Raw genomic sequence first — 13,792 nt, 5'->3', positions numbered from 1 at the left:
CTGAAAAATAAAAATGTTGGTGGTTGGTTTAACTGGCCTTTATTATCTGACGGCTTGTCAGAATTAAAGCCTTAGTCCATACCTGGAAAAGCCAAATAAAACTGCCTGACTGAGATATCCCTCTTGCAGAATTCTTTTACACTTAATGTGAATCTCTTGTTCTGTCTGCTTACTGGTTTTGACAGCTTGGGTGCGTTCATTGGTGCAACTGACGCCCCCGAATGGGCATCTCTACTCCAGCTTCTCCACAGAACACTGATCAGAAGAAATCCTACAAATGCAAATTTGCACAGAGGCAGCTCACGTTTCCCTCAGCTGCACACCGCCCAGGCTTTTAACTGATCAACACTCATTGTGGTTTTCCGAAAATGTTGAAAAACATGCTTGTTAATGAAAGTTTTACCGGAGTTGTGCCTTTGCCTTTTTACTGCTCAATACAGGGTTAGTTTCAATATTTTTGGGTGATTAAAAATGATTTGTGAACACTATTCTTCTTAAAAGTAGGTTGAAGACTACTTTACTTCACACACAGTATAATGTGACTTTAGATGGGAATGGCAGCAGCCTCGATTAGACAGGAATTAACTCCATGAACCACAGCTGGAAGTCTGGAGAAGCACAGGCAGTGATGAGAGATTATAGCAGAGGGAACAGATGACTGTAATCATCACTTCATAATCCACTAATGTGCGAAGTTGTTCTTATAACTATGATACCATAACATGTTGTAGGATGTGTGATGGTGATGCTGAAGCCTCTTGTTGAAGAACTGTAGGCTGTTTGAATAAAAGATAGAGAAGAAACATGTACTCAAGTCAACTCAAGGCAAAAAAAAGAAGCAATGAGTGGAGCCAAGACTTCATCCTCAAAGCGCAGAGATGGAGTTACAGACAGATGTAAAAAGTGAACAGAAAAATTCATAAACGGAGGAAAACTGCTGGTGGAGTCTTGGCAGTGTGACAAGGTTCTCTAATCTTCTCCTCTGATCTCGTCTTGAAAGTGAAAGCAAAGTGCCCTTTGCCTCATAGATGTCAAACAAGTGCTGGGTGCTGCCGTCTGATACTGGCTCCTCACAATAACTATAAAACAAGATAATCAGAATATTAGCACACATCATCACTGTTAAGTCTGCTTTTTGTCCACTAATGATAAACCCTTGATTCTGACAGTGGTGCGAAGTAGTCAAATATATGTGCTGCAGTACTGCACGTGAGTAGAACTCTGTACTTAGTTAATGCATTTTATACTTCCACTAAGTTTAAGAGAGAAATGTTGTACTTTCTACTTTCATTACATAATTTTGACATTTTAGATGGAGAGTTCATACAATGGATAATAATCGTAAAAATACACACATGCATTCAGATACTGTTAAAGATTAAACCAGCGATTTTATGGTTTCTTATGCCAGTGCGCAGACTTGGTCAGATTTCAGACAGATATCAGTTGTTAACGGCTCCACTAAATAGCTATTTTTCACGCCAAACTTCTCACATGGTATTATCTCAGTAAATGTTTAAATGACCCAATATCTAAAGATTAGAGAAGAAGTCGTTGAGAGAAACTGAAAACATATTTGTGTTTTATAGTTTTGTAATTTCTTCATCCCGCTCCCATAAATCATCGGACCTCTGATTTATATGGTTCCCTGTATATAAAACTCCACCTACAACAGGTTCAACAGTAAGCCAGAGCAGTAGTTTTACTTTAATATTACTTTGCTTTACTTTGCTGCTGTGACTACTACCTAAACCAAAATAAGATTAGGGAGCTGTTTCCTCTCAATAGGAATATTTCCTCCATCACTGGACTCAGAGAAGTCTTAAGATTGCACTGAATTTACAACCTTAAATGCATATTCTCTGCTTATTGGTGTTTACATTTCAAATATGCATACATGGTTTGTATGATGCACAGCTCAGCAATATGGCTTCCACACTCTGAAATTAATATGATTTCTAACTCAGCCTGACTGGAGAAGATTCATTCCAGTACATGTAGCATATGTTTATTTAAATTGATGCTTTTCAGACATTCAGGCTTTATGATTTAAACCATGAATACCATGGCAAACACACTAAGCTAAAGTAGTTGTGCAGCTAGTCATTACAGTGAAGCAATAACAGTAATTACCATCAGCCTTTTGAAGGTGGCAATTGTCTCAGTGCTATAATTGAGGGTGTAGAAAGTGCTGTCTTCTTTTTATTGCTCCCTGTAAGATAATGGCCACTGGCCAGTATGTAACCATTTAACAAGTTAAAGACAAAATAGGAAAACACTCCCCCACATCATTTAGGCAATGTTGTGTATGTATTTACCTGTTGCTTGTAAATATTTCAACTTCATTACGGTTGAACTATTTGAGTTTTTTTTAACCATTGTCCTATTTACTCTCAGCTAACTCATTATGAGTTATTCATAATTAACGTTTTTTGAAATGATTTACTTAGCTATCCATTTCAACCATTTGAGTTATGTTTACTTGGAACTATAGAAGACCCAATGCATGCGGATCCTGATCCAGATTTCTTAATGAGGGATTAAGTCTAGATCTGCTTCTAGCTTCTTGTTTCACACTTTTATTCGGAAAAAAACATCCAACTGCTCGCTTTCTTATGGGTCGGCTGCAGTGCCGGCTGCAGTCTGACTTCCTGTAACCATGAACACAGATAATCATTGCAAATGAGCATGGTGAAACAAATGTTGTCACATACCTCCCTTAATAAACCCATCCATTAGACTGGAGGGAGGATGTCTCTCCTTTCAAGTCATCATGCCTGCTCACCCTACCTCCCATGTCTCTCAGGCCTCTCTTGTTATGGAAACTGATAAAGTGGTTGTTGAGTAACTATTTGACTTTCAGGGTTTGTCCCTCTCCAGGCCCCTCTGTGCAAACACACCATCCTACCAGGGGGGATTCAGAAAATGCACTAGAACTGTCCAGATCAAAAGCGCACATCTGCTTCCAGGTTGAAGAAACTCAACCTATCAGATACACATCTGTGAGCGTGGAAGCCCAGGACACACTGAAAATGCCACACAATTACAAAGTTTTATAAAAACTGATTGACTCCATCCTCCACCCTTCTCTTACAAGCCAGGTGGTACTGGAATGTGGCAGAGAGCCAGGCATTCAGCAGGACTTTGTTGCTTTGTTTTTTCTCCTCAGTGGGACTCTGCAGCCAAATGACCTGTGAAGAGGCTGCCGATGACTCATTAACTCTGAAGAACTTTTGATCAAATGAGCATGACTCTACATTTACAGAGCACCTACACAAGCACATCATTCACGTAAAACAGAGAAAGCAAAGCAGTGTGCATCCTGTAAAAAGGTAATTGTTCCCTAAAAAGTTCCCTTTCAACACTTCCTCTTTTATCACTCCTTATCAAAATTCAAGTGATGTGAAGACGGGTATGAAACATTCACTGCTTTTAAGTCTTTTCATCTGGCTGCTTCAGCTGTAATGCCCTTATGGCTAAACACATTGACTTTCAAAAGCTTGCACAGACTCAAAAGCCTACAAAAATAACAGATTAATTCAGTCATTTAAATGAACAAAGAGCAATCATTTTCGGTTTTTCATGAATGGTTGGTACTCTCTGGATGTCCTGCAACTCAGAGCTAATTTAGCCCCTCCGACACAATCCTTAGAACTAGCTAGTTATTTTACAAAACTTCCCTTCAAGCAGATGCGTTATTACTCAACAAGCAATTTCAGAAGGCCTAGGTTTCAGGCTGCATGAACTCTGGACCTCTTATGGTCACAAACCTTATCCAAGGGGCAGCAAACAGAAGAATGCATGTGCCTGTGGGAAACATCTCAACCCATACAAGGAGTGTTCACTGTTTTTCTATTAAACTGTCTCTTAATCTTGGCAAGATGTTTCCGTGCTGTTCCTCTCGATTGTTGTCCGGAAAATATCTGATATCAGACTGCTATGAAGTAGGAGGGAAATGAAAGTGTGGAACTGGGGATTTATTGGCTGTAACAATCGCGGCTGGCAGAATTTATTGCAGCCCGGGAGCTGAGTTTTTCAGACAGCACTACAGATGGGAGAGCAAAGAAAGGAGAGAAAGAAAAAAAAAATTGACAGTAAAAGGATTTCAGAGGCTGAAAACTGACAACGTTTAGCATTACCACGCATTCAAATGTGAGAAAAGGCATTCAAGTATCTATACAGTAGGGGTCATGATATTCCAGTAGCCATACTTTTACCTCTTATGACAAAGTAATTAGCATTTCTAAGAATAGAGTCATTTTGTAGTTTCTTTGTTCGTTGTTCCATATTATATCCTCCTTGCCTTGAACTAAGGCTCAGAGAAATCCAGAGCAAAGAGCTGCAGGCAGATAAAGTATGGTTGCTTTTCTCCCACTATCTCCAACGTGGGCAGAGAAGGAAAGCCTGGGGGTCCCCTGATAGGACTGTGCCACAGCCCCGATCCTCAGGGAAGGAAGCTTTCTTCAGTGAAAAGTAAATCACCCCCCTCCTGTGCCAGTACACAGCAGCAGTGCATCTAAATAAATGTTGTAATGCACTGTGTAGCGGGAATTTGTACCATGCCACACTCTCCGAGAGGAAATAAAAAGAGTTTAGAAGGGTGCACAGAGCTGTCATTAACCCAATGAACCTAAAATCACCACACTCCTGCTGTGCATAAGGCTGAGCTTTTTATTTTTCATTCATGTCTATCAGGTATCAGACCCTGAGCTGGAGCCTCACTGTCACCTGAAGCCACAGAGCTGAGTGCTGTGTGCGGGGAGAGCATGGTTATCAACAGGGACGCCCCTTTACTCTGATCATCACATTCATGCCACCCTGCCTCTCACTGGTGCTTAAGGCCCACTGTAACATGCGATTATGTTGGACTACAACAAGCTTATTCTACACTCGAGCGAGAATCAGGCGACAAATAACGCCAGAGCAAGTATTCGGTGAATCATTTTGCCCAGTGTGCTGTTAATAATGATCATCCCAGAGCTCGTGTCCGCTGTGTTTGGTGGCTGATGTGCACTTGGGGTACCTTGAAGTCCACAGATAGCTGTGGTGTGTAGTCCAGAGTCCACAGAGCCCTCACAAGTGACGCCAGCTGTTCCGTGACTTCTCCCCTGGCGAGCCGCGGCTCGTCCCCGTCGCCCTGCCGGCCCAGGTCCAGCTTGTACCGCTCCAGCCCCAGGTACTCTGCCAGCAGGTCCGTGTTGCTCAGACACTGGACCACGGCGTTCATGAAGCAGGTGTTCCCGTGGTTCTTCAGCCCCAGGACTCCGGGGATCTTGTCTCCGTATTGGTAAAGTATCTTCTCTCTGCCGACGCACAGGGAGGAAGACGTGCTGGAGGTGTTTTTCACCGCCCGCTCTCGGACCACCTGTACGTCCTCTTTGGGAATCCCTGAGCCGGCGCTGAGGGTGCAAGGTGCGGCGTTCCGAAACCCCCCGTCGTCGTCCTCCGCGTCCTGCGCGTCCGTGTCTCCAAAGTGGGTGAAAGTGCCCAAAGTTTTGATGATTTTGTTCATGAAACTCCCCACAGACTTCAGCGGTTTCTTTCGGAAGAGCTTCCCATGTTTGGACTTCTTCTCTTTGCGCTTTTCCTCCCTCGGTGTCGGCATTTCCTCCTTGGCTCTGCTCGGTCTGTCCATGGCGGCTCATCTACTCCCTCTGAGCCCGAACGCGGTGTGCCACTTCTCCGCCAGCGTCCCCCGTCCGGATAGCAGAGGGAAAAGCGCACAGGGGTGACACCATCGCGGCACAACGGCACACTGTTTCTGCTCCCTGCGCTGACAGCAAACCTTCCTCATCCATCCCAGCACTTACTGAAGGCATTCATTATCGCTCCGACACCGCGGTCACAGGCGGCATGCCGTCACGCCGCCCGGCCGTCCAGCTGCAGCACTGAGCGCTCCCTCCCTCCGCTCAGCACCGCTCCCGGAGAAAGGCTGCTGATTGTGCGACTGCCCCCTCCCACCCCCCGGCACATGGTGAGGAGGGGGGGGGGGGGGGGTATGACAGAGTACTGTCCACTCCGGATTCATCATGTAGCCACTGAGCACTCGTTACAACTTCTTTCGAAGGTACACTGCCCCCACCTCGGTCAGTACGTGGCCATTCAAATGTCATTTCGGTTGAAATATCAGCTGAAAGTGGCTGCAAGCAAAAATGCAAATTCCGCAGGAGACTGGCTCCTACTGAAAGATCTGTTAGGCTGTGCCATGTTTGACGAGCCATCAAACATGGCACAGTTATAGCTGGTTGAGATGGAGACATTCTTACAGTTAGTCAAAAGGTCTCAATGCAAAAGATTAATTGAAGGAAGGGAGAAACGAAAAGTGCACAGCTCAGATATCTGAAACATATAAAGGTCTGACATTGCTCCTCTGTAAATGTTTGCAAACCAAAGAGGTTCAAAACCACAAGATCCTTATTTTTTTAATAATGTCATCTTTTATTTGAAATCTTAATCTGACAAATACATGTGATTGAGTAAAAGGTATGTTTTCCCCGAAGTGTCATGAATTAGAAGAATAAACTATCATAAACAAGTATCTCATATTTGTGCAGCGCTGGAGTAAATACGCCTATTTCCACGCCACTACTGCTGTCCATAAATCATTAAGATGTATGACGAACACCGCACATATCAGGAGGGGCAACAGCATTTATAATTCATTACTAAAAGTTTGGAAATAGTTTATGTCTTGATGGTAATCATTGAGTCATTATAAAGGTCTCACAAAAAGTGTTGAGCTGGCATCAGCGGTTCTTTTAAGAAAAATCCCCTCATCCTTGCGAAAACCTCTGTCTACTACAGTAATGGCTTGTTCTAAGAAAGTGACATCAGCTGCCTGCGTGTGATGTTTTAAAATAAGTGAGCTTGCTGCTGTTGGAGTCATCAGCCACTTTACTTCTCTGTGGGCATTGCCAGTGAATAAGAACTCTCTAATGCACTCATTCCTGCCAATTCAGAATAAAACGACAGCATTTGTGTGAGTGTGTGTGTGAGTGACCCCACCATCCCACAGATAAAATTCATTAGCTGAGCCTTGGAGGGCGTTAATCACAGGTTACAGCTTCCAGGATTATTGCAAGATCATTCCTGGGCCATGAAGTAGGTGAGCAGCACTGCCTATCTCCTCGGCTCACCACATAGATATGTTTAATCATACAGGACTCTCTTACTAACACAAACCGCAACAAAAAACATGACTTATTGCAGCAACGAGCAAAAACATAATAACTGACTCTCCTCCTCATTCCTAAAGCGACCTGAATACCGGGCAAAGACTGGGCCCCCTCCTGTGCTTCTCTTCAGAGTGGTGCTGGTTGTGGAGTGGAGCACCTGTTGTTGTCGCTGTTTCTGGGAAGTATTAACCTTACAAGTAGAGACAGTTACAACAGAGAGGACTTACGAGTAAGTCAGTAATATCCAGGCCTGCACAGAGTAGTATAAACGAATCTCGTTGCCTCTGTACAAGCAAGTGTTGGCAAAGACATCCTTTCCCAACATCGCCTCAAAGAACAGAACCCAAATCTCCTCTTACACACCACACATGCCACCTGTTCCTGCGAACTGGCACTGCAGAGCTGAACTACGAGTAAAGGCCCTGAAAAACTTGATTTCTCAATAAGCTTCTTGTCATGGGAAGTGATGGGATCTTATGCGAATAGAAAAAGTTTTATTTTCCAAAGTTCCCTGAGGGGAAGTGTTGCTGATAGCGATCTTGGGTTGGAATGACCGGGGGCTAATAGGACTAAAGGTGATGTCACACGTTTTCAAGGTTTGCTTGTTATTGTTGTATTTATGCATTTACTGCTTATGTTGCCAGGAAACTATCGGTCAGCTCTGACCAAACCACAGCCACGCAGTCCTGCTAAAGAAAGTTTTTAAGATGTGGTTCTGTGTTTCCCCCCAAATTATTGGATTGTTGCTCAACTCTTCACATTTATTTAATCAGAGAGAAAACCTGATTACTGGGCAGGTTTTTTGGGGCTTTGTGAAACTCGTTCTTGTTTGAAGCAGGTTTCAGATGTAGACCCATCGTGCTTGATGTGTCTAGACTCAGTTTGTCTCAGAGAAACTAGGTGTATTTTTAGACATTTGCTGCCTTGGCTCAAGTCAATTCTCCTCTCAGGACTAAATCCACATCCTTTATGATTTCTTAGCCACAGCAAACGAAAGCCGTCTGCTTCCAGGTATTTTTTTAACAGTCAGCGACAGGAGAAGAAAGATGTGATCAAACTAGCACAACTGATGAACCAGGGTGTTTTTTTACCAGCCTACTGTAAAAGACCAGCAGAGATGTAACATACAACTTACAGTAGTGACCCAGGGGCACGCCTGCGCCGCCGCCATCCATCATATAGCAATGAGCTCTTTGAAGCAAAGCAATAATCATGTTGCGTTTGAAACGTCTCTCCATTTGGTTGTGGCCTTCTCTTTCAAATGTTATTTTTAGAAGAATTATGCATTTCTCTTCAAAAAGGCAGGTCCCTTTTAATATTTCTCTGACAAAGACGATGCCTCTCAGTTAAAGCCTGAATATAAATTCATATCATGTGAAAGTTGCTCCTTTACCATGAAGAGGGAGGTGCAGCATCGTAAAGCCATACAGTAGATGTGTTTATTCATCTATATGCGGCCTATATTTTATTGTCTTTGATGTGAGAAACACTCACACAAGCCTTTGAACATTTTTTTGTCTTACCAATTCAAAGTTATGATAATATAAACTGAGGAGACAGTAAGAGCAAGGTGTATCTCTTTCTGCAGCACATATAATTAGATCAGTGCTGCTGCTTTGTAGCACGCTAGTTAAGTATTGTTATGCCCATAAATGGAGAGGTGATTTGCCCCTGTGATGCTCTTCCCTGCGAAGAAGGGAAAGTCATCCTCAAAGATGAAGTAGACAACAGAGACCATCTGTTCGTCTGAGCCATATATGCTGCCTGGTCCTGGTACAAACACTCCTTTAGTTGGAAGAACAATGCGCTGTCACTGTCGCACTGCCCTTGCTACAGCAAAATACAGCCAGAGGCCAGAGCTACTATATCACCCAAGTTTCATGAACTTTGCACATCTACTGCAACTAAACCTGGGTATAGTCTGCTTCATTAATAATGTCCTGCTCTTCACCTAAGATGGGCGGACAGTGCTGATCGGTGTTCTCCTGGAACACCTGACTCCTCACAAATTGCCTGCAAAGACAGACAGAGTGAAGAAACAGCATAGCCCCAGAAGGAAATCAATACAGCCTTGTGTATTTTTACTGCACTCTCTAAATAAGATGTTTGCCTGACAACTCTGTCAAGGTTTAGCAAGACGATCGACTTCATCAGAGCTAAAGCGATTTAACCATTCCTGTGACTTGAACTAGTTTCAGCAAAAAAGAAACAGACGGGGTTGAGTGGGCGAGTTCTGGCTTCCACTGGGTCCCAGATTATGCAGGCCCCATCTGAGCTGGCAATAACACATTCCTTGTCAGTGCCTTTAATCTTAATGCAGTTGGCAGAGGCCGTATGCTTTCTCATGGATTCTAGGAGCTTGTGAGTCCTGGGCAAGATCTCCCACACATGAGAAAACACACTCACACACACACACACACCTGGACAGAGAATAGACAGCCATCGGCTGAACAGCACACACAAGGTAACTTACACAGAGACTGTGGAGCCCAGGCTACAGTGCTATTTCTATTCATGGCCTATTTTATCCACAAACAGCCCTATTTTCACTGGATCTAAACTGTTAACAGGAAACTTGGTACACACGCAGATCACATTAAGCACTAAAGCAAAACTGCGATTTCTTCCTGTCACATGGGCCTGTTGTTTAATCATGAAAATGTAAATTTTATTTTTGCTAAAATCCCCCCGGTGAGATCTTTCCTTTACTCTCCAGGCATCTCAGACTGAGGCAACAGCTGTCAATCATAAGCCATGGGCTGAGTGACGGAGCGTCTCCTGTCCTTACCCGCAGGATTCCCATCATACCTGGCTGCAAAAACACAGGTGCTGGCTGTCTGTATGCACCTCCATGAAGGGAATTTGTTTTGTGGCAATTATGAATGTGATCCAAGAAATAAAACATGGGCGCACCTGCATGATGGATGAAGACGTGATGCATTTCATGAAAAATGCTGTTAGATCTTGAGGGTCAAGCCTTCATAACATATTCACAGATGTTAAATAAAGAATAAAGAATTTGTCCATGTATGAGAAAATCTAAAAATGTTAAGGACAGCAACAACCAACAAGACAGTAAAACACTTAACCGTTTAGCTTTAAAGAACACACAAAGGCTCTTCAAAATTAGGAAACGTTCAATGCTTCGGCACAATGGCTGCAACCTAAAATGAATTATGTTAAAGCTCCCTCTTCTGACAAAAGAATGTAACATGCAATACTCTCCATCTCAAAGAACAAAGGGGGGAATATTTTAAAAGATGACCAGTTACACTTAGACCAAGCCAACAGCTAACCTACCAGCACAGCTGCAGCACAGGAATCGCTGTTGAAAAGGACATTGTTGACAGTGTCATTCTGGTGGAATGGAAAGAACTCATCTATAGTCTGTGCAACTCAGCATGTCAGCGATGTGACCATCTGGTGCTCTAACCATGCACCTGCAACCTAGAAATGCAAGCAACTGAATTCAAGCTGTATGTTTATGATTATTACAGTAAGATGCCAAAAAGGGGGCATTCACATAATTTCTGGTTTAATTTTGAAACTAAATTAAGAGCATGTGGCAGAGTCTTCAACTTCAATTAATCAGCTGTATCAACACTTAGCTGCACCTAAGAAACACAGAGAGAACACAGAGAGCGGAAGAGCAATGCGCAACTGGAGGAGGAATCCCCCACTCAGGCCAATCATATCTGCATTCATTTATTCATTCATCTTCTACCAGTTCTCCGACTCCAAGTTGTGGTGGAGCGGAGGGTGCTTGTGCCAATCCCAGCTCACACTGGGCGAGGGGTGGGGTACACCCTGGACAGGTTGCCAGTCCATCGCAGGGCTAACACACAGAGACAGACAGAGACAAACAACCGCTCAAAATCTGGTGTAATATGTGTGTGAGGACCGCCCCAAGGAGTCTGTGATAGATCTTAATGCTCATGAAGCAATTAACAGGATAAGAGAGCTGAAAAAACAGAAAACATTTATGTTGCTGAGAATGATGTGTTTCCTTAAATCAAAAAAGCTGCCTGTTTGTGCTTGAAAGCTTGTCTCATTATGTAACCACATGTCACATGCCGAGCTTCATTTTAAGCTGTCACAAGCCAAAAACATTGGTAAGCTAACAAATTAACTTAAAGGGGAATGAATTTGGTATCATTTGGCAATCAGCTCTTACAATAGGCTGCAGTATGGCATGGTCTGGCCATGGAAATATTAGCATTGGTTTGCAAGTTGATAAGTAACAAGGAAGTTGCATGAAATCAGATGTTGCTCAGTAATTTTGCAGAAATCCTGTGAATTAGTTGTTTGTTCAGTAATTCAAGTACTTACCAATATGTGTGTGTTGCAGGGTTGTGGTGCTTTCTACAGATGGGCCATGTACACCACAAGACCTAGAAGCACACTAAAACATATCGTTTCACTGGAATATGAGCATCAATATGACATCAGATTATTTCTCTGAACTGACATGTGAAACATGCATTATAGCTGAAGACATCCTGAAATCGCTTGCATGGTAAATGTGTTTACCTTTACATGATAACTCTCTCCAGTAACAATGAAAAATCTTGTATTGTATTGTCTTGTCTTGTCCTCAGGGTTGTTGATTGCTCCGGTCACATCTCGAGGACTTTGGTTGAAGAGTTTCGGTAGCCTCAGTCTAACCCTAACCCTAACCCTTTGACAGTCAGCGTAAAATGCACATAGATTGGAGACCTACATTCAAAGCTACAATATCAACAACACAACTACGCTCACACTTCATTGCCAGGTCTCTCTCCCTCTCCTGATACTGATCTCATCCTGAAAGGAGTGTCACTACTCGAGTCAATATCACCGGTGCCTTTGAGACTACCCCATTCCCCCCCAAAAAAGCTGAGATTTTCCATTAAACTTCATATTCATTGCGCTAAGTAGATGTTATGCTGTTAGAAATGCATATTGGTCACGCTCCCACACTTTTTAAAAATTAACTGCAAGCAAATAATTGACATGCAAACAGCAAAATATGTCCACCATTTCATGGACAAGTTCAAAGCAGAGTAAATACATTGTAATTACATTGTGATTATAAAAGGTACATTTTCAGAAAGCTATTTAGTCACTTTGTCAATAATATATTTTAGTTAATGGGAAAAGTATTATAATAATGAAATTACGGCAAACTTTTTTTTTTTCTCTATAAAATCTGCAAGAGTTTCACTTTCTTTTCTGAATAAACAACAAAGTTATCTGGTCAAACTTTCAAACAATACGATTTGGCCCTCATTTGTTTATAAAAGACTCACACAAAAGATTGTGCTAACTTGTGAAAATAATTTATTTTCACATTAGTTGTGAATTAAATTAAATATTAAATTAAATAATAATAATAATTAAATAAATAAGTTGTATTATTTATTTAATTTAGTTTATTTTCACTGAACATGAAAATAACAGGGTGGACAGTGACGTGACAGGGTGGACCTTGGGCATGATAGGGTGGACCTTGGGCATGATAGGGTGGACACATTGTGAAATGGCCTCATAAATTCAAGGAAATTATGTAGACTTTTGTACGTGGTGATTTGGATGCAGTTTCTTTCTTGGCCCGATGGTACCTCTTTTAGTTTTCTCTTTTGCAAGCTGTGCCTCCAATATTTCGATCTGGTTTCTCTTCGAACTCCTTCGAATGCTTTCCCCTTGACACCGTTGCCTGAAACACAAAATATTTGTAAGGATTTTTAGTAAGATTTTAGCAAGTTAGTTATCAATATGTCATTTTATGGGGACATAAACAGTTGATAAACTTTCCAATAAGTCTCATCAGCTGAACTTCCAATGCTCTAACCTGGAGGGCCCCGGCTCACGCTAATTTTCAGGAGTTTCAGCAGCTGGAGGGGAGTTGGGTGGTGTCGCTGACTGTAGCAAAGCACTGGCCCTGTTTCCGGCTCTGGCTTGACTTTTTGCCTCTCTCCATTTCTTTCTTTTTGCCCTCTTCTCTCTCTCACTGAGCTCATTCACACCCTTCTTCTCTCCAGTCTAACTTTTTTCCATTTGCCCCTTTCTTTCTCAAGGTACTTTCTTCTTCTATCTGGGTCAGCATCACGACGTTCCCGATATCTCCTTGAAAAAGACAATTAAACTAGGCTTGCCCTATCAAACTCTGCTTTCTGATACCAATATCACCAAAAAAATTGTCCATATTGTCCATTCCTACTATGTGTAGCCTGTACTGTTATAAAATGTGTGTAAAAGCTGCTGTAACACATGCTGATAATGTAAAATCCAGTATGCATGCTAAAGTTGAACATATTAATTTGCAGGATGGTGTTGGATTTCCCTCCACTTGAAATAGCCCCAAAAGATAAGGGTGAGTTCACATTTTAGATCGTTTTGTAAATTTAGAAGTTGTTGCATGGACAAACATAGTTTTACAGAAACTAGTGTGTTAAAGCTGCTGGATATTTTACCAGTTGCTGTCCCACTGAATGCACTGGAGACCTAATACATAAAACTTTTAAGAAGAAAACACTGATGTATGTTAACATCCAGTTTAATGAAGTTAACATGATTTGACGTCAGACAAAATAATAGTATCTGACATTCTTTAGATGGAAAAAAAAAAAAAAATCAGC

General features: G+C 42.2%; 1 protein-coding gene across 2 annotated transcripts in view; it reads right to left on the bottom strand.

The window, feature by feature from the left end:
• Positions 1-5,875, bottom strand: part of usp43b (ubiquitin specific peptidase 43b) — a 70,515-nt gene extending 64,640 nt beyond the window's left edge. The window contains exon 1 of one of the 2 annotated variants that reach the window (XM_029509109.1): positions 5,024-5,875. In XM_029509109.1, the coding sequence (XP_029364969.1) occupies positions 5,024-5,635 (612 nt within the window). In that variant the 5' untranslated portion in view covers positions 5,636-5,875. Of the gene's footprint in view, positions 1-173; positions 252-5,023 lie in introns of those variants that run through there. The other variant, XM_029509110.1, reaches the window with a different exon arrangement.
• Positions 5,876-13,792: the final 7,917 nt, after the last annotated feature.

This window comes from Echeneis naucrates, chromosome 8 (genome assembly GCF_900963305.1).
Source record: "Echeneis naucrates chromosome 8, fEcheNa1.1, whole genome shotgun sequence".
Classification (NCBI taxonomy): domain Eukaryota; kingdom Metazoa; phylum Chordata; class Actinopteri; order Carangiformes; family Echeneidae; genus Echeneis; species Echeneis naucrates.
This window is presented reverse-complemented; position numbering and strand designations above follow the sequence as displayed.